A 21,044-nucleotide genomic window follows, 5' to 3' on the forward strand; every position below is an offset into this window, starting at 1 on the left:
ATTTACTTTTACTATTTTCTTACTCATCCTAAAGTGCTAAAACATGTATTAATTTGAAAAAGCCTCTAATAACTATCAAGGAACAGGCATCAGATCAAATCTAAATACTTGGGATATTGACTCTCTTCATGCTTGCATCTGTATTCCAGCTTATACACAAAACCATCTTGGGGATAACCAGGAAATCAAAATGTAGGAAGATACTATCTAAACAAAAATCAACGTAAGTTTTAAAGCCTGGTCTGCTGAACAGTTTTCTTCACTATGCAACCTACTTAGGTATTCATCATCAAACAACTAGAACTGCAAAATTTTTGCCAATGTATAATTTAATTAAATGAAGAGAAAAAAGAAAATCTCACCCCCTATGGTACTCTCTTGAAATTCATGAAACTGGCCCTTCACAAAACGAAGCACTAGGCTTGATTTCCCAACAGCAGACTCTCCCAGAAGTACTAGTTTGAACTGGCATATTTTATTTCCAGTATTTGGCCCGTTGGGTCTTGTTGCTCCTCGATTAGCCATGTCCAAATTCGAAAGAAGTCCCTAATTTCAGTCTCTTAAATGAACTTCCAGGATGCAAGGTGTCAATTTTTTTCTTTCTAGATGTAGAGAAACCTGTAAAGAAAAATTAAATAAACAAATCAGGAAACAAAACAAATCTAATGTTAATCACTTCAGCAAATTTTGCCTGTACCATATTATTGCATGATAATCTTAACATCGATATGACATTGAATGTCATTTAAGTTCACTACCTTTGTAATAATATAAAGGTATGAGATTTAAGCCTAAAATCCTGCTGGAATTTTCAGAATTTTAAAAAAATTCTATAGCTAATCTTTATTAAAGACTTAACTTTGTGCCAGGTAGTTAAGTACTTAACATTTGCTCAACAATCCTATAGATACTACAACCCTTAAAAATGAGGAAACAGGGACAGAGAGGTTCAGTAACTTGATTGAGGTCATACAGTTACTGTGACAGACTTGTGACAAAGCCATGAAAGAGCTACGTTTCAAACTCAGTCAACCTGAGAGATGATTCAAGAGTTTAGGTTCTGGAGCCAGACTAGCTGGACTAGAATAGTTTTAGGGAAAATAAAGTTCATAAATGGAAAGTTCTTACAAAAGATCCTAGAACACAGTTAAGAGCTCAATAAATGTTGGCTATTATTATGGGAAGGCCCCTGTAAAATTATACATTTTTTTTGTTTAACTAATGGTAAATTGGAGCAACAAGTATTATAAGGCTCTCAGGTTTGTGTGTCCAGTGGCTAAAAGACTTAGAACTGTTTCATGTGCTCAAGTACATTATACATATACATACCTCTGTGTTAACAGAGGTCCTCTATGTGGTAATCTTTAATTAAGTGTCTTACTTTGTTAACGCTATTCTGTAGTTTGGGCCTAACAATTAAATATGTCACTATTTTCTATTTAACACATCTAGAAAAACCTAACTAAATGGCAACTTCTCTTATCACCTAATGCTAATTTTCAATCTCAAAGAAATAAGGGAACATTATTCCAATCTACTCACAAATCACAATGGTTTCCTCCCATCTTTAGCTACAATCTGATCATGTGCTCCTTAAATCTGATGATTCCCTCCTTAAAGTAACTGTTATATTTCATTTAGGTACCTCATGTAAGAAAATTGCCTTCCCCATGAAATGAGTGTAGATAAAAATCCCTTTGGACAATGAATTCATTAATAAATATCCAAGCGATCTTATGTTGGAGACAACAAAATCACCACTGACTTACCTAAACGGCAGCTTTGTAGTGTCCTTTTAGTAATGCATACCGAACTATTCACACTTTAAACAAGATGTCTGAGTTGCTTCCAAACAGTAGGGATGTAAATAAAACATGACTGGCCACAAAATAATTTAATGGCGATGAGTTCACTTTACTCTTCTCCCTATTTCTGTACATTTAAAAATTTTTCTGTAATAAGAAATGCTCCGGGGCGCCTGGGTGGCTCAGCATTAAGCAGCTGCCTTCTGCTCAGGTCATGATCCCAGGGTCCTGGAATCGAGCCCCCGCACTGGGCTCGTTGCTCAGCAGGAAGTCTGCTTCTCCCTCTCCCACTCCCCCTGTGTTCCCTCTCTCGTTGTTCACTCTCTCTGTCAGATAAATAAATAATATCTTTAAATAAGTTACATATCTACTGGAGAATTAGATGACAGAATCAATCTACCTATCTATCTATCCAATACAGGGGCCAACACATAAAAGGGACTGAAAATTGGCAATTAAAGGGGCCCTCTGATGAAATAATGACCAAGTATCAACAGAATATCATGCAGAATGAACACGTACCAACACACTCAGATATTTCAATACCAACAGAAACACTTCCCAATTGTTTCACTACCTCCAAAACAGCAAATTCAAATACTTGTCAAGGACAACATGCTCCGAATTTCCATGGTCCAAAATTTCAGGAAAAACGACATTCCCATAAAAAATTATGATTTTAGCTTTGCCTTCTAAGGGTTAAAGCTGTTGGACTATAACTCCCTCCAACACTCTCTAGCAGAAAATAAATGTAATTATAAAAGATACAGGCAGCCTAACATTAAGGTTAATGTATTCACTACTGTTTTGTTTTGCAAAACAAAAATTTGCATAAAATGCTTTTTAAATCTTTTGAAAATTAAGTGGTAGTCTATAAAGGTCGCTAGGTATTCTTTAATGAATAGAGCATTAACAACAGCAGCTAACATTTACCGCACACTTTTGTGCCAACCACTATTCCATGAATTTTGCTTACAGCAACCCTATGAACTCATATTATCCCAATTTTACATTAAAAATAAAGTTTCTGAGCCCTCCTGAATTATCATAGTGCTGTACACGTTTTTTATTTTTTCTAACTGGTTATGACACTGACAAAAACCAAAATTTGTGAATTATGACGTTCACAGCGTACAGTCTAAAAGTCTCGGGAGGTAACCAGCTTCTAAGGGAAGAGAACAGCGGGACAGGTTTCATAAGGTCTCTCTCTCCCCACTGTGCATGCTCAGCGGCCTAGTTGTCTTGAGTTCTTTAAAGTTGCGGTTCATCACCTTTCATAGATGAGACACCCCCTAGGCAGACTATGTTGATGAGCCTCCTCCTCCCTCCATTACCGGTCTTTGGAAGTCGAAGGTAGGCGGAGCTCCCCAAATTCACACCTGCTGTAGGCCCCAGTTCCTCCTTGGAGAGCACCTGAGTAACTGATACCAAACTCCGGATGGCCCGAACAAGCAGGACCCGCCAGGCCCCCTGGCCATCTTTCCCATCCTGCTTCCCCCACCCTGGCCTGGCTTCGGCTGGGACCACCCCCTCCAGGACTGCCAGGACAAGGGGCCAGACGGAACCGCGGCCTCCAGCACTCTTTCACGGCGCCATCTTGAGAAGGGAAGAGGGTGACACCCGTCGCTCCCTCAGTCAGTCCGCAAATCCCGATCCCCAGAGCTCTTTGAGGAATGAATCACCAGAGCCGGCAGGACGAGATGCCCAGCTCGACAGCTCTGGTCCAGGGCACTGGGGCCAGGTGAAGAAGAATGGGCGGGAGACACAGTGCCGGCAGGGCCGCGGACAGACTGAGAACAGCGCATAACCTGGGGTCCCGGCTGGCTCTTGGCAAGGGAGGGAAGGTTTGGTTACCTGAGACGGCAGCACGCGGAGCCGCGGGGCTGAAGCCTCCAGGCAGCAAGTCCCAGGCGTAGCCCGAGAAGACGCTGAAGCTGTGGCGGTGGCTTAGACGGTGGCGGCGCGTCTCCTCCTCAGGCCGCTCCCCTCAGACTGGACCGTGCGGGGATCGTGCCGTGGTGCCGCCCCCGTCCGGCTCCGTCTCCGCCTCTCTCCGCTCCGCCTTCCTCTTTCCTTTCTCCTCCTTCACCGCCGCCGGCGCTCGAGTTCCGACTAATTCTTCCTCCTCCTCCCTCCTCTGCCTCCTCCCCTCAGGCTAGCCGCCGGCTCCACCGCGAACCAAAACACAAACACTCAAGTCCCAGCGCGGGAGCCACTTCCGCCGCTCGGCGCCGGCCTCGCCGCCACGTCGCTGCACGTAGGGAGCTACGCCCCTTCGTCACTTCCGCGGTAGCTAGCCCCACCTCTCCGTCTGCTCCCCCGCCCCTTCTCAAAGCCCTCTCAGCTGGGGCTGGTCTGCGGGGCCGGCTGGGGCGTGTCATGTGACCTCTGCGTTCAGCCAGGGGCGAGCCAGCCTGCTTCCTCCATCCCACGTCCCAGGCAAGCGCGGCCCCGCCCTTGCAGGCGCCTTTGTCATCTGGGTGGCGGTCCTGGGCTCCCGGCGGTAGGGGGTGGGGGAATTCTTTTATGGCCTGGGTTTTGGGGAAGCTCGAGAACAGGGGTTTGTTGCTCCCTGCCCCTGTGGGGCGGAGAAATTCCTTTTGTGAATGTGAGCTCACAGCCCAATTAACGCTACTGTGCAGCACCCCAGCACGGCTAGGGGGCTTTTGGGGGAGGACTTTTCTAGCCTGAGAGAGCCTCCCCAGCCCTCCGATCGTGTCCTGAGGGGAAGCCTGGGTCGTAAAGGTATTTACTCCTGCGAAAAGGATTAGAACCTCCCCATACCAAAAGTCTCTAGGCGAGAAAATCTTAAAATAATAAGCTTTTATTGCTTTTATTCAGTTTACCTGTTTGTGGGGGGGGGGGGGAGAAAATCTTAATAGCTTGCTTTTATTAAGGATTTTCCTTTGCGAGTTATCCTATTTTACTTTTACACTACAAGGTCTCAGTCAAATGAATATCTGAGACTAACTGCCTTCCTAAATTAGAGTATTAGCTCCCCAAAGTGGTCCTCAACACTGTGTGGCACAGTGCCTGGCAGCTGGGAGTCTCTAGTCATGGTTGTGTGATTAGTGAGTGAGGCGTGCCTGTTTTAAAGGTAAAGAATTTGAAGCAAAGAGATGGTGTAACTTGTCCAAAATCACCACTGCTAGTGAAATTGTATTCTAACCTGCAAACTGGTCCTGAGTTCTTACGCAGGATTCCAGTAAAAAACAAAACAAAACAAAACAAAACAAAAACCTCAAAACATTATCCTCTGCTGCAGATCGATAACACACTCTTATTTGGTTAAATTTCATACAGTAGTTTCCGGCCAGGTATCTGAAACAAAACAAAATAATTCGTTTTGTAATTTGATAGAATGTTAAATTGACTTTACTTCAGGGTAAGGGCTACTTTACGGTTTTGCATGTATAGCCCTGTTTTGAGAACATCAACATTGTCTAGGATGTATACTTAAGGTAAGGTATCCTGGGGATTCTCTGTCAACATTATGCAAGGAAGATGATTTGAACCCTTGAACACCCAGTCTTCTAGATGAACTCCCCAGTTACTAACCAGAAGAGCATAATGTGTCATACCTAAATGGTATCTGTGGCACTTGATCCTCAAGAGCTTGTTCCAGTGTAATGTGTTAGTCATGTTAGCACCTCTTGGACAATCCAAGGAAGAATCAGGAAATAGGCTATGTCACATCAGTTGTGGCATGTTAACACTATATCCCAAACCAAACATTCCAGCCCAAACCTCCTTCTGCTTAGCTGACTGGTATTAACAGACTTCCAGTCACCTGGACTTGAAATGGGAAAATCATCTTCCCCCTTCCCACTTTCCTTCATAAACCATTTTCCATTCTAATACCCCAAATTCTCTAATCCCCAAATCTGCGATCTAATCCCAACACCTGTGATCTAATCCTAGCATTATGGTAGTGTTCATATAAACTGAATTAATGCATAGTCCCATCTTTTCAATCATTTTTTGCATTTCAGCCAGTAACTCTCAAAAATGTTCAATGATATCTCACTTGCAAAATAGAGTCCAAAGTTCTTCTCTAGGCCCAACCCACATTTCTGTCATTCTATTTCTATAGTTTCCCTCTCCCCAAACTCTTGCTTTGTACCCTAATCATACCAGTATACCCAGTGTTCCCAGAATGTTGCCTGTGTGTTCTCATCTTGGCATATTTAATCACTTTGTTCTCTCTCTCCCAGAACACAATTAATGTTCATCACTGCAGGTTTCACTTTCGCCAAGAAACCAAATGCTCTTGATCACATCTGAGAATATAGTTGACCCTTGAACAATGCAGGTGTTAGGGGAACCAACTCCCCACACAGTTGAACATCTGCATGTAATGTTTGATGCCCCCCAAATTAAATACTAGTACCGTATAATTGACTGGAAGTCTTACCAATAAAATATTTTATAAGTTATATTTATTACATATTCTACTCTTACAATAATATCTAACTTCCTCTTAATTTTTTTTTTTTTTTGTATTTCTGGGCAGTATCATTTGCAAGTTTTTTTCAAAATTTTGCAGATCTCCAAAAAATCTTCTGATATATTGAAAAAAATCCACATATAAATGAACTAGCACAGTTCAAAACTGTGTTGTTCAAGGGTCAACTGTACTTCTACGGGATTTATCTTTTTCCAATAGTTTCAATACTTTGCTTTACTCCCTATGATGGTTCTAATATCTATCTGCTTTATTTTATAGTGCCTAGACTTTTCTCCTCACATTTTCATTCCCATTGGGGAATCTAAAACTCATTGGGGGAGGGGGCCCTGGATGGCTTAGTCGGTCACAACCTTAGAGTTGTAAGATGGAGCCCTGAGTAGGCCTCCTGACGCACTGGGCATGGAGCCTGCTTAAAATTCTGTCTCTCCCTCTTTCTCTGCTCTCTTCCAATAAATAAATAAATAAATAAATAAATAAATAAAATCTTATTAGGATTTTAAAGTTCTTAAGGACCAAGACAGTAATTTATTCATCATTTCAATTCCTCACAAAGGATTTTTGACAATAGGGACCTCAAAATATTTGTGAACTTAATTGCATTTCAAATGATGAGCATTTGACTGAGGAAGTCCTCACAAATAACACATGGATACTGTAATTTATAAATTGTTAGGAACACCCCATTTCATTGTTCTAGGATAATGCTTCCTCATTTATTTTTTTCTACCAATTTTGTCTTTTAATTTACCCCCTTCATAAATACATTTCACAGTATTTTATAGTTTAGTCATAATGTTTGCCTTGAAGAGGGCTGCTCCCATGGCAGCACTTCTAAGTTCCACTGGCAATTTTGGAGAGACTGATATGCCACAGTACATCTTTGCTCTTAGTGCTGCCACTCATAATATGCTTGTGTTTTCTTCCTCACCCCTAGGTAACTGAAGATAACAGATAATTGTATATTTTTAGTGTCAAATGTGGAATCCTATTTATTGATATAATTTGTTAAGGAAGCTACAAAGTGGATGGGCCTTAAATGAAGTTAATAGACTTGAACACAGCCCTTAATGCTTCCTTTGCTCTCAAATCTCTAAATACCCATTCACAAATTCCTAGTACTTTGCATCTATCATCCCCAGCACTCTTACCTATCTGTATCTTCTACCTTCTCTTCTGGGAAATGTTTCCACCATTGTGTAGTTGAAGAATGAATCAAAGATGGTAACGACTGGTAATGTTCTTTTAACTGGGACTATCTGAGACAAACCTAAAGGTAATTCTAACTGAAGGAATTGCAGGCATAGTGATAAGGCAATGAGAAAAAGACTATAGGAACAGAGTTAGTCATGTTTAAAAAGCAGGGCTTAAAGCAAGCCTCAGTTCAAATAACTTCTAAGCCCACAAATTCTTAAGCAGCATCCCTTTATAGGAAAGTATTTTCTTCACTACACTTGTCAGTATGTGAAATGATCTTATTTATTGGTTTACTTGATGGTTATCCATCCCCACTAGAAAGTAAGTTCCAAGAGATAGGGATTGGCTTGTATTTCACAATATTCCTAGCACTGACACAAAGTAAGTACTTAATAGTAATTTGTAAAATGAAAGAATTGAATGAATGCGTATCCATAGACATACCTTCATTTATATGCTATCAAGTCATTTAAAATGCTTAAGGGGAGAAGAATATTTATATTAATTATCTGAAAATTACTTTATACAAATTTTTTCAAATGTGAAATAATATCCCCCCTTTTTTTTTATTTTAAATTTTACAAGTCCTTCATAGTTTCTAAAAGACTGGAATCCTATAAATTCTGTTCTGATTCCAAGCTAGGTGCTGTATTTCCCATGAATGTGTAGAAATTACAAATATTCACCAAATAGACTTTCATTGACAAAGGGGGCTGCCTGGTTGGCTCAGTCTGAAGAGTATGCAACTCGACTTTGGGGTTGCAAGCTCAAGCCCCACCCTGGGTGAAGAGAATATGTAAATAAATAAATGTAAAACCTGACAATTTAAAGAAAATCCCATGCTGAACCGGGTTCCTGGGTGGCTCAGGCTGTTAATCCTCTGCCTCAGGTCATGATCTTGAAGTCCTGGAATGGGTCCCTGCCTAGGACTCCCTACCCAGCAGGGAGTCTGCTTCTCCCTCAGTCCCTCACCCTACTCTCACACACACTTTAAAAAAAAAAAAAAAAATCACGTGCTTAAAACGAGTTTGAGTTTGCCACAGTATTTTAAAAAGTCAGTATGCATTATTGTGTAACACATCTCAAACTTTATTTCAATGTTATTTAAAGCTTGGTTATTAAAGTGTAAATGTTCTCAAAGACTTTGTTTCTCTACCACAGGTACCAAATATAATTAACAGAATTCAAGGTAGTTCTTTAGGCTAAAAGAACTACATGCAGTATGCATGTTCTTGCATAACGAAGGACCTAAAATTAATGGTCACCACCGAAAAATGGCTACTTATTCCCTGTTCGCCAGTAAAATTAATAGGCAAATGGCCAGGGGGCGGCCCGAGGCTAAATCCATCCTAGGGAGAGTGAGTTGCTTGCAAAACGGAAGAGAAGTTGGTGAGCATTTTCTCTAGTGCCCAAGACCACATCCTTCAAGTTTTCTTGCCCTTCAGATCTAGTAAGGAAGGAGGAAGAAAAGAGAAGAGAGGGAGGGAAGGAGAGAAAGAAAAAGAGGGAGAGAAAGGAGAGGGAGAGAAACGGACCGAGACAGGGAGAAATGGGTAGAGACCAGCCTGATGAAACAATTGCGCGCCAAGCCCCGCCCCTGTTTCCTAGGTAACCCGGTAAACAGACCCTCATCTGCTTCTCCTCTGTGAACTCCTCTACTCGTAAATTGGTAGGCAGGAAGCTGTGGGCAGGGAGTCCGAGTGGAGATGTGTTCTTTCGTGAGAGTGGGGTTCCCTAAAGGGTTGGGGCACCCCCAGGGCTTGGGAACTTCCATTGAGCCAGGTGCAGTTTTCCCCTTAGAGATGAGTGCAGCTGAAGGAATGAGGGTGTCTGAGAGGAAGTGTCCCCAGAGTATGGAGGTTGATCTCACGGACGAAGGAAAGGATGACTCAGGAGAAAGGGGGGTCCTCATGGGAACAAAATCTCCCACGGAGTTAGGGTTCAGAGTGGGATTAGGAAAAGAAGATTCCTCATGTAGGGAGAGCCTCCTGGATAGTAATAAATTTGAGGAGAGGATAGCATCACCAGAAACAAAATCTCCATTGAGCAAGGAGCTTGAAATGAAATTAAAAATACAGAATCTTTCTAGGACCCTCCCGGAGAGGAGTAATTTGGGAGTCTATGGGGTCTCAGCCTCCCAGGAAACAAAATCTCTAGGTATGTTACCAGGAAGAAAGGGGTTAGAAAATGACTGTCTTCTGGCAGGATGCTCTGGAAGGATGATACAGCCTCACTTGGGCATGGTATGTGAAAGTCCACAGGCTCTAGGGAGCAGGAGAGGTTCTGTGGCTGGTTCCGATGGAGAATTAAGGGCTTCACTGGGGAAGCAGCCTACTTTGGTTATAGAACCTAGACAGGAACTGGGAAAAGAGACCTGTGTGGTGATCAAGCCCAGTGCAGAGATGAAGCCTCCTGTGGAGGTGGACACTGGTCTACCCAAACTAGAAGAGCCAGGGCCCCAAATAGGCTTGGTGATAGAACCTTCTGAGAGCCAGTTTGCCCAACAAACTGAAGAGAGAAAGGAGGCTGAAAACACTGAACCAGGAATAGAACCTCCAGATCGCATCAGACCCATATACTCTGGGAAATTTTTTGATCGGATGCCTAGCTGGCCAACTGTAAGTGTTTTTTTCTAGTACTTTCTCTAAGAACTTTGTATATCCATGTCTTTATCAAGATGATAAACTGATGAGACGTGTTTGGATTCACGGAGTCAAATTGCAAAGATTTCGCTGAGCTGCTGATAATTCCTTGTCCCATTGGATTCTTTCAAGGTTTCACTTTGATATTTTCTCATTCTTTGCCTCCCTTCCTAGATGTCAGCTTTGTTTTCTGTGTGTACCATACCGATGGTTCCTCCTGACTTCTCCTTTGACCTTCATTTTATTGATCAATCTGCATTTCCTCAACCCTTTCACCAAGATACATGTTGTATCCTAATAGTCATATAATGAAAGAAAAATTCCCGCGTTGATTATATATTCTGTGATTATTTATTCTTCCAGCAAAGACTTGTGGTGGTGGTAGCCATTTTGCTGGATACAAGAAAATATACAACAAAGACCACATTATTCATACACTCTAGGTTTAGACACTCATTCTAATGTTAGAGACTGATAACTGAACAAATGTTATATAGGTTTCCAAATGAGTAGAAAACAAATTTGATTCTTCCTTAATAGATATATACTCTAAGCACAGAGCTCAATGGAAAGATTGGGCAACTCTGTTTAAAGGAGATGGGAAGGCTTTGCAGAGCAAGTAATATTTGAGCTAATTTAGAAATATCTGAGCTCAGGGAACCTGGGTGTCTCAGTGGGTTAAGCCTCTGCCTTCAGCTCAGGTCATGATCTCAGGGTCCTGGGATTGAGCCCCGCATCAGGCTCTTTGCTCAGCAGGGAGCCTGCTTCCCCCCTCTCTCTGCCTGCTGCTCTGCGTACTTGTGATCTGTCAAATAAATAAATAAAAATCTTTAAAAAAAGAGAGATACAGATGAAAACGAAATATGTGGAAGAAATCTAAACATCCAGAACATATGGAAACAGAAGCAATGGTGAATAAAATTTGCCTTTTGGAAAGATAATTTTGATATCAGCAGTAATGGTGGACTCAAAGGGGGTAATATTGGGTGACAGGAAAAAGTTAGAAGGCTTTATCAAAGTAATTATGGATGAAAATTCATGTAGAGTTAGGATAGAGAAGAAAGTGCAATTTTGAAGGCTTTGTAGGAGATATTGTTAAAAATTGCCATCCAGGGACATCTGGGTGGTTCAGTTGATTAACCCTCCAACTCCTGATCTCAGTTCAAGCATCCATCTCAGGGTTGTGGGTTCAAGCCCTGTGTTGGGCTCTGTAGTTGGTGTGGAGCCTACAGAAGAAGGAGAAGGAGAAAGAGGAGGAGAAGGAGAAGAAGGAGGAGAAGGAGGAAAAGAAGGAGAAGGAGGAGAAAAGGAAGAAGAGGAAAAAAAATCTTTAAAAATAAAATAAAATAAAATAAATAAAGTTCTTAAAAAAAAAAAAGAATTGCCTTCCAGTTGTTGTTCTATGTGGTGAAAGAAAGGAAAGCTAGGAAAGCTGATGGACTTAGGGGTTTCTAGTTTGATAATGATCTCTTCTGGTTTGGTGGCAAATGAATATCTGGTGTTGGCCATCCTGAATTTGAAATATCTGCAAGATATCAGATGAAGAATCCAAGGTTATGGTTGGTAATGTGAGACAGTTGGAGCCATGGGTAGGATAGGAGAAGAATCTAGGCAAGAACCTTGGGAAACATATTTATGCAGTGGTCAAAGAAAGAATTGTCAATTAGGTGAGCTTTTGAAGAGTGGGTCTTATTTATTGTGCAGCTTCATGGCATATCATAATGCCTGGCATATAGTGGTCATTTAGTAAATATATGTTGAAAGAAGGCAGGATGATTAAATTGGGGAATGAACAGTAGAAAAAAGTGAGTCCAAGAGGGTGGTATTGAGGAACATAAAAGAAGCATCCTTGAGGTATTCTGAGAATAAAAGACTCCGCACACTGAGATTTGACAATACAATTCTGCTGAAAGTGGTCAGAGGGATTCTGCAGAATTTTTTCTATGTCTACAGACTTTTTGTTCCCCTTGGGACTCAGAGTGTTTGTTCTTTTGTCTTTGACCCACTTTGCTTCCTGGTTCCCTTATTGGATTTCCCCAGCCACAGTCTTTCACTTGACCACACCTGCTTCTTCTTTCTGGATTGGTCCCACGGTCTATGGCTTCAGACCTGATCTCACACACGGGCAGATACCAGCTTCTGGTTTCCAACAGAGGCAATTCTAAACCTGTGCTTCCTCTTCCTCTCACATCCTCCTTTCTCTGTGTGATAGGACAGGGTAGACAGTTTCAAGGAGAAAGTGACTAGCAGTATTAAAACACCTGTGCTAGCGTAAAGAGGATACAGATTAATTAGCTTTGAACATTAAGGAAATTAGCAACGTTGGTAGAATGGCATAATGGAGAGAGAATTCAGATTCCAATATACTTGAAGAGTGAACAGGAAATTCAAATTGGAGAAAATTATTGTGAATTTTGTTTTTTCCTTAAGTGTTGACAGTGAAAAGAAGGGAGTAAAGACTCCACTTAGGAATTTATTTATTTATTTAGTGAATCAGTAGAGAAGTTTAAGATAATACAAAGGAAATAATGGGTGGAACCAGATCCTAGATAAACAGGAGGAAATGAAATTAGGGTACAAGTCAAGAGAAGTCAATATTAGTGTCGATTAGAAATAATAATTTTAATATTTAAATATCCATTTTTACTATAAAACAAAAATAACAATATTTTAGAATACTTAGAAAACAGGAATGAAAACACCCAGAATCTTACTACCCTCACACAATGCCTACCAGTATTCTGCGGCATTCACATGAACGTTTACTAGCAGTTTACCATATCAACATCACTACTCATGGAGCTTTGCAGGTATAAATTCTTTGGCCTCCATAACGAAATTATGAGACAGCTGCTATTATTAAATTCCATTTTACAGATGAGGAAACTGAGGCAAATTAGATAATTTGGTGAAGGTCATATAGCTAGGAAGTGGTAGTCTCAGGATTTGAAGTCACAACTTCAGACTCAAGAGTCTGAATTCTTGACTATACTGCATATCTTGTGACACTTTTTTCCAAATGTGTTTTTAGGTAGTTGTTATGCCAAACATACAAATTGTTTTTCTTGGTTTTTCAATAATTATCATTTAATACAACTTCAGTGTTAATAGAGAGACCTTAAAAGATCTTTTAATGCTAAAAAACAGTATTTCTTTAAGCTAATATATGATTTTTTAGTTAATTTACTCTCGTGTTGGACATTAGATTTTTTCCAGATTTTTCTATAAAAATAGCCTGTGAACATCTTTATGTATATATCTTTTTATATGTCTTGGAATATTTCCTTAGGATAGAGTTTCAGCAGAAGCCAAAGGATGGATCTTTTTCTAGTTACTGTTGCCAAATCCCTCTCTAAGAGATTGTACCACAGAATTTTAAAAATTAATAATGATTTGTAAGGCATTGTTTTAATTTACATTTATTGGATTTGTGATGAGACTGAAAATTGTTCCATAAGTTTCTTTCATTGTTATTCTTGTATCTGGTCATCTTGGTCAACTCCTGTTTGTCTTAATTGCTTCTCATTATGAAGTGAACTCCAGGGGTTTGCTGCTTGGGGTATATCAAATTGAGCATAACCCAAGGAAATATTGAAAGCAAAGAACTTTTTATTGTTACAAGAAAGAAGACAGGGAAATAGCTCTCAAAGCACTGTCTCCCTTGGGGTTAGTATAGGAAACTTTTATTCAGTGTATTAGGGGTGGGGACAGGGAGTTTGCATGCGCACTTTTGGTTTAATTGCACATGCCTCCCATGTAAACGTGCTAGTGCATACATTGTATGTTCAGAAAATGACAGAAACTGTGCTCATAGGAAGGGAACTTAATATTATAATGAACTAAAGATATCCTTAGGACAGCTCAGAGGGGTTTTCTGCACAGGTTCTCACCTCCATCCAGTTCAGCTCAAACTGGCTCAAGGTGTTACCATGCAGGACCCACCTAGCAAGGGGCTAGCTGGTGAAACACCTAGTTAAGCATCTCCTTGGCTGGAACTGTTGGTTCTGCAAAACAAAACACATTCCGTTCCCGCTTTTGTCCCTTCCCCTCCTCCCTTCTGCTGATAGTTTTCAAACCTCTTATTTGAGTAACCTCCCATTGCGTCCTACCTAACAATTATTTCTTTTGGATTTTCTAGGTAGGCAATCATTTCGATACTTTCTTTCCTTCTTCAGTATGTACACCTCCTATCTCTATTTCCCATCTCATTGCATTGCTTCTGACCAATAATGCAATATTGAAAGTGAGGTCTCTTTTCAAATTTTAATGGGAATGATTTTTATGTTTCAATGTCAAGTATTATTTTTGCTGGAGATTTCTGATATAGCAAATTAAGGATACGTATATTCATTCCCAGTTTGCTAAAAGTGTTTAAAAATTAGGAATAGAGTTTGAACCTTGAAGAGCTTTTCCCCACATTTGCTGAAATACGTGTTTTCTAAATTAAAACCATTAATTTTCTAATAGCAAACCATCTTCATATTTTTGAGCTAAGTCCTACCTGGTTTTAATATATTACTATTATAACATATTCCAGGATTTGATTTGCTCCTATTTTGCTAGCATTTTTGCGTCTATGATCCCATGTAAGATTGAACAGTAGTTTTCTTTTTGTACCATATTTCTTTGAGTTTGGTATGAGAGTAATGTTGGTAAAAGGATTTGGGAAGCCTTCCCCTCTTTCCAGTTGTCTTTATGCTTGTAACTGTTTATCCATTATGTATACTACCTATTTCTTGGTAGGCTTGGGTAGAATTCACATAGCTGAAAGGGGAAGGACAGGAGATCCCTCAGTATCCTCACCAAGGGATGAGATGGTTACCTGTTTGGTGACCCTGAGTTCATACAGTCTTAACGAAGGAAGGAAGTGCATATGGATGAGTTCAAAACCCAGTTTCAAGCACATGACTGTGAGGAGTGTTCAGATGGAAATTCCTAATGTGAAGAACCTGCTAAAAATCCTTGAGGACATTGCTTTGCATTAAGGTGTATTCAGGGAACTGGGGAGCTCATCTTAGTCAGAGGCCTTTCTGGTGTTGAGGGAAGGGGAGCAGACACATCTCATGGGAAGGACACTCATCCTGTTGTTGAAGTTGCTGCCCAAAGTTGGTGTTGAGCTGTATGTGAAGGTCTGCTCTGATGGATTTATGAGACCCCCATTAAGCCTTCTAGTCCTGCTAATAAAACGGTCATTGGTGTAGTACAAGGACCTGTATTCAGGAAAAGTTTCCAAGAAATGGTGGCCTGCGGAGAGATTTTTAGAGTGTCCTTCAAGAACTGAAAATGTTCTGATAAAGAGAGGTCCTCTCTGTGCAGCTCATAAAAGGGCTCTTGGCTCTTAGCACTCTGGTAGAGATCAAAATCTCTATAATGGTTATTTCTCCAAGACATCCTGAGACTGTCCCTTGATCACCATTAATGCACTGACTGTGACAGAAACATTGAGTTATTAGACAGAACTGAACCTTACAAAGTGCCTTGGTAAACGGTATTGAGCCCTGAGGTACAAAGGGGAAAAAGGAAGGAAAGGTTCAAATAAAGGTTAAAAAAACTATATTGTCTACAATGACTTGACAGTATTTAGGCATTATAGCTACAAAAATACCTGCTTTCAAGGAACTTAGAGTTTATGGACCTGAGATTGACAAATGATTTTATAATATAAATGTCATGTGATGGGGGTGCCTTATTTTTCATATTCACTAAGAGTACCTCATAGCTATTCGCAGAAAATATCCATTTTGTCAGAATTTGCAAAGAACCAATGTCTGTAGAAATCTGAGAAGTGGGTGGTTTCATTTGCATATAGGTTCAGGGCCTTCTGAGCAGAAAGAAATTAATGTTATCACTCCTAACTTTTTCCCTAAGAAATTCAGAATTAGGGTTATCTCTGGGTAAAACAGAGTGATCTTGACCAAGGCCCAGCAGGAGAGATGGGACATTATGCTAGCCCACACTGAGTTTGGGAAGAGGAAGGTGGTGTGATGATTATGGGTCAGTGGGTCTTCAGTAGTTAAAAATGTTTTGTATCAATCTTCCTGAGTTGACCTGAATCTTGGGAACCAATCACATGAAATGGTCACTGAAAGCTGTAATAATGGGGACTGACTGGGGTGGTGGCCAAATGAGGCTGGACTGGTATGATTGGGAACTGAGAAAGGGGGTGGCTGAGCGGGGAGTTGGTCAGTGCAGTTGGGAATTTGGTTACATACAGAAGGCTGAGAAAGTAAGTGGGTATATTGAGGACAATAGGAGCCAGGTTTCTCACTGAGAAAAAAATTGCTCTAATATGAAAAAGAGAAGGATAAAAGGAATCCTGTGTATTGGATTGTATTTGGATGTATTGGTACAACCTTAGGTAAGTGTCCATGTCCAAAGCCATATCTATGTATCTACATGTATTAACAAAATAGAATATTATAAAATTGATAAAGATGCTAGTATGTGGGAGAGTGTATATACACATACACTTCTTACCTCTGTCCTCTAAGAGGACCTAGAAGCAATGTTTATCTGGTAGCAATGAACACACCAAAACCAGATCTTGATTTTTTAATACCATTCTGTATTAAAAGGAATCAAGACTCTGGAGGAATGGCTGACTCTGGGGTTGGTGCACTACAATATGATCTTGGAACACTTTAAGAGCCAAAACTAAGAAAATTTTCAAAGAATAATTCAAATGTGTTAAAGGGGCACAGAAATAAGCTTGAAAGAGCTCTTAGTAGACCAAACTGTTATATTTGAGACATTGAATAAAATTGCCATTGAGTTAAATAGATATCCATGAGCCCAGACACATGTAAATACATGAATGATTGAATAAATAGCAAGAAAAGAAAGCTTCCTTGTAATATAATGCCAATTAATAAAAGTGGATGAAATGTTAGAACGTCACCATTTGGCAATCATCTCATAGTTGTGATGATTTAGGCAAGAATCATCAATGGATATTAAATAGTAGGTGAAAGTTTGGTGAGGAACTAGATATTTACATGAATAATTATTAATTACAAAGGAAACATAACTTTATAGAAGAGAAACCTAGCAGGCATCACCTTCATTTAGTAACTAAAGTTAACATTACTAGTAATAGGACAGATTAACAGTGTGTCCTCCCTGACAGAAGAATACAGCAATGTTTCTGTGATATCCCAGACAAAAATGTATAAGTTTAATCATAAGAAAACACTAGTAACCTAAACTGAGGGACATTTTATAAAACATTGGCCTGTCTTCAAAAAATGTCAGGGTCGTGAAGTACAGGGAAATATTAGGAACTGTTCCTAACTGATGAAGACAAAAGAGACATGGCAACTAAATGCTTTGCAGGTGTGGTGGCTATGCAGGTGTGGAGGTACCTGGCTCCTACGTCCCTTCAAGAGGACCTGCTGTGGGGAGCCTGGCTTCCTCCTGCTGCCCCCATGAAGCTATTGCCACACTGATGCTCCCAGTGATTGAACGTGACAGGGTTCCTAGGACTGGATTCTTTTTACCCAACTGGATTTCTTTAATGGGAAACTTAGTCTCAGAAACCACTCATTGGGCTGGCCCAAATTTTCTCAGAACTCTGAGGTAGTCTGAAGCTCTTCTTCCTCCTCCTCCTTCTTTTTTAATATTTATTTGAAAGAGAGTGAGTGTGCACACACATGAATGTATGAGCTTGGAGAGAAACGGAGGGAGAGGGAGAGAAAGAGAATCCTAAGGAGACCACTGGGCCAGACACGGGACTTGATCCCAAGACCCTGAGGAGAAATCAAGAGTCGGTCACTCAGCCAGCTGAGCCACTCAGGTGCCCTTCATGCTCTTTCTTCTTAACACTTCCTTCTCTCCTTTCACAGGGGTATCATAGTCTGAAAGTTCTCCCTACTCACTCCTCCCCTGTTATCATTCATTGGTGTTTTCCCTAATAAATCTCTTATATGCCTAACCATGGTATCTGCTGCTCAGAGGAACCAAACAATCACACTGTACTCTTGGGTTTGTTCCTTTTGTTATAAAGGACAATATTGGAGCAATTGGTGATATTTGAATGGTGTCTGTAAATTAGATACTAATGTTATATCAGTGGTAATTTTTTGATTTTTGATGCCTGTAATAGTTTTTTTTTTAAGATAATAAACCATAAGAAAAAGTAAAATAGGGAAGAGAGACAATAGTTAAGAAATTTCAGTAAACTTTAGGGGCACCTGGGTGGCAGAGTTGGTTATGCAGCTGCCTTTGACTCAGATCATGACTCAGTCCTGATCCCAGGGTCCTGGGATCGAATCCCATGTTAGGCTCCCTACTCAGTGGGGAGTCTGCTTCTCCCTCTCCCTCTGCGCCTCCTTGTGTGTGCAATTTCTCTCTCTCCCTCTAACAAATAAATAAAATATGAAGAAAAAAAGAAATTTCAATAAACTTTAGAAAAGAGGCAATGGATATGACAACTGATTTTTGTAGCACAGAAGAAAATGAAATTTGAGGGAAATCAGGTGGTAATTTCCACCATGTATGACCTAGTTTGCCTGGAATAATCCCTGAGAAGCTCAGGCCTTGGAAGAAAGGGTAATAAAGCTTGGATCTGAAAGTCAAGATAAGTTGAATGTTCATATTCAGCACAGTTTGGATTCTAGGTCCACTTTTCCATCCTATGCTGTCCTGACTTCCTACCTCTCCACACCAAATCTGATTCCCTCCCTTCCAACAAATCTGTGGATCTATTTTCTCAAAACAGTTTTTAATGTCAAAGATGCCAAGGCTAAGGGAAGTCAGGGGTATAGGTCTATGCTGAAAATGGGATATTATTTCTTAAAGATTTTATTTATTTATGACAGAGAAATCACAAGAAGGCAGAGAGGCAGGTGGCGGTGGGGGGTGGCGCTGTGGGGAGGGGAGCAGACTCCTTGCTGAGCAGAGAGCCTGATGCGGGGCTAGATCCCAGGACCCTGGGATCATGACCAGAGCCAAAGGCAGAGGCTTAGCCCACTGAGCCACCCAAGCTCCCAAAAATGGGACATTAATAAGTCAAAGTGTACTTTCTGTAATGCGGTTTCCCTAGCTGCTTCTCCCAGTGGGCTCCAGGAGGGCCAACAGTGAGGAGGAAAGCCAGCCCTCTCACCAGTAGGCAGTGCATAGAGGCAGTGGAGGATCATGAGTAAGAGGAGAGATTTGAAAGCCAGCCTGCTTTGGTTCAAGAATCTGCCAGTATATTAAGTAGTATAATTCTGCCACTCAGCCTCTCTGTGCCTCATTTGCACACCTACTTTATGGAAATCATTGAGTACTAAATGAATTAATACAGATAAAATATACATGCAAATAAATACATATAAAACACTTAGAACAATGTCTAGCACATTGCTATGTGGTCTGTAATTATCAGCTCTTATTACCATTATAACTATTCTCTGAAGTTCTGAATATTCTGGAGGGAAAAAAAATGATACTGGGGATTCCACCAAAATAAAGGCTGCCTCATCATCTGATCACCTTATAGGAAAACCTAAGACTCAACAAATCCTGCAACACACACACAGAGCTACTAATCATCTTTGTAGTGCTTAACTTTTTAATATAATGATCAGACTTCAGCTTGAAAGCAAGGGGCCAAAACAAGGTAATAGGAAACACACAAACACAGAGGGAACATAAGAAAATGTGAACAAAAGAGATTACTTGAGAGATAAAGGATATTGCATCCATACAATGAGATGGCAACTTTTAAAAGGACAGAACTTTAAATAAAATCTTTAAAAAAAAAATAAAGGACAGAACTTTTCAGAACTAAATATAGTCTAACTAAAAATTCAATGAAATCAGAAGGATAAAAAAAGGCATTTCCCAGACATTAAGACGGAGATTAGAAATATTCAGATACATTTGATTAAAAGTAGGTCCAGAAGGAGGGGTGCCTGGGTGGCTCAGTTGTTGGGCATCTGCCTTAGGCTCAGGTCATGATCCCAGGGTCCTGGGATTGGGCCCAACGTCTGGCTCCCTGCTTGGCAGGGAAACCTGTTTCTCACTCTCCCACTCCCCAACCCCCTGCTTGTGTTCCCTTTCTTGCTTTCTCTCTCTTTGTCAAATAAATAAATCTTTAAAAACAACAATAACAAAGAATTATGTACAGAAAGGGAGAATAGATAAAATGAAGTAGAGAAAGTTATCAAGGAAATACAGCAAAATTTCTTTGAATTTAAGATACAAACCAAGATTACAAGGAGTTAATTCCAAATGAAGGAAAGAGAACCCATAGCATGCATCATTGTTACAAAATTTCTGAAAACTGGGGATACAGAGATGATTCTCAATACTTCCACATGGAAAAAAAAAAAGTCACACACAATGGAACAAAATTCAGAACTGCATTAGACTTTGTGTTTTTTAATGTCTGCTTTTTTTTTTTATTTAAAGATTTTATTTATTTGACACAGAGAGAGCATAAGCAGGCAGAGTGGCAGACAGAGGGAGAGAGAGAAGCAGGCTCCCTGCCAAGCAAGGAGCCTGATGTGGGACTTGATCCCAGGATCCTGGGATCATGACCTGAGCTGAAGGCAGCTACTTAACGGACTGAGCCACCCAAGGTCCCAGAACTGCATTAGAGTTCTAAACAGCAAGACCACCTCTTTTTTTTTTTTTTTCCAAGTAATGTCTTCACCCAGCCCACTATAGGCCTTGAACTCAGAATCCCAAGATCAAGAGTTGCATGCTATACTAATCGAGCCCACTTGATGTCCCAGATCACTTTTTTTTCTTTTTTTTAAAGATTTTCATTATTTGACAAGCTGGTGGAGCAACAGGCAGAGGGAGGGGGAGACGAAGGCTCCATGCTGAGCAGAGAGCCTGATGTGGGCCTTCATCCCAAGACCCTGGGATCATGACCTGATCCTGAGCTGAAGGAGATATTTAATTGACCGAGCCATCAGGTGCCCCCCCACACCACATCTTAAGGGACAT

General features: G+C 40.5%; 2 protein-coding genes across 5 annotated transcripts in view; one reads left to right on the top strand and one right to left on the bottom strand.

Annotated features, from left to right (window-relative positions):
• RAB5A (RAB5A, member RAS oncogene family) overlaps nt 1-4,055 on the bottom strand; it is a 29,010-nt gene extending 24,955 nt beyond the window's left edge. The window contains exons 1-2 of one of the 2 annotated variants that reach the window (XM_032332053.1): nt 3,660-4,055; nt 363-618 (exon numbers count right to left, since the gene is read on the bottom strand). In XM_032332053.1, the coding sequence (XP_032187944.1) occupies nt 363-525 (163 nt within the window). In that variant the 5' untranslated portion in view covers nt 526-618; nt 3,660-4,055. Of the gene's footprint in view, nt 1-362; nt 619-1,769; nt 1,926-3,659 lie in introns of those variants that run through there. The other variant, XM_032332055.1, reaches the window with a different exon arrangement.
• A 161-nt stretch (nt 4,056-4,216) lies between these two features.
• EFHB (EF-hand domain family member B) overlaps nt 4,217-21,044 on the top strand; it is a 57,280-nt gene continuing 40,452 nt past the window's right edge. For 2 of the 3 annotated variants that reach the window (XM_032332032.1, XM_032332033.1), the window contains exon 1: nt 8,632-10,085. In XM_032332032.1, the coding sequence (XP_032187923.1) occupies nt 9,174-10,085 (912 nt within the window). In that variant the 5' untranslated portion in view covers nt 8,632-9,173. Of the gene's footprint in view, nt 4,245-8,631; nt 10,086-21,044 lie in introns of those variants that run through there. The other variant, XM_032332038.1, reaches the window with a different exon arrangement.

The sequence above is a fragment of the Mustela erminea genome, chromosome 1 (assembly GCF_009829155.1).
Source record: "Mustela erminea isolate mMusErm1 chromosome 1, mMusErm1.Pri, whole genome shotgun sequence".
NCBI lineage: Eukaryota > Metazoa > Chordata > Mammalia > Carnivora > Mustelidae > Mustela > Mustela erminea.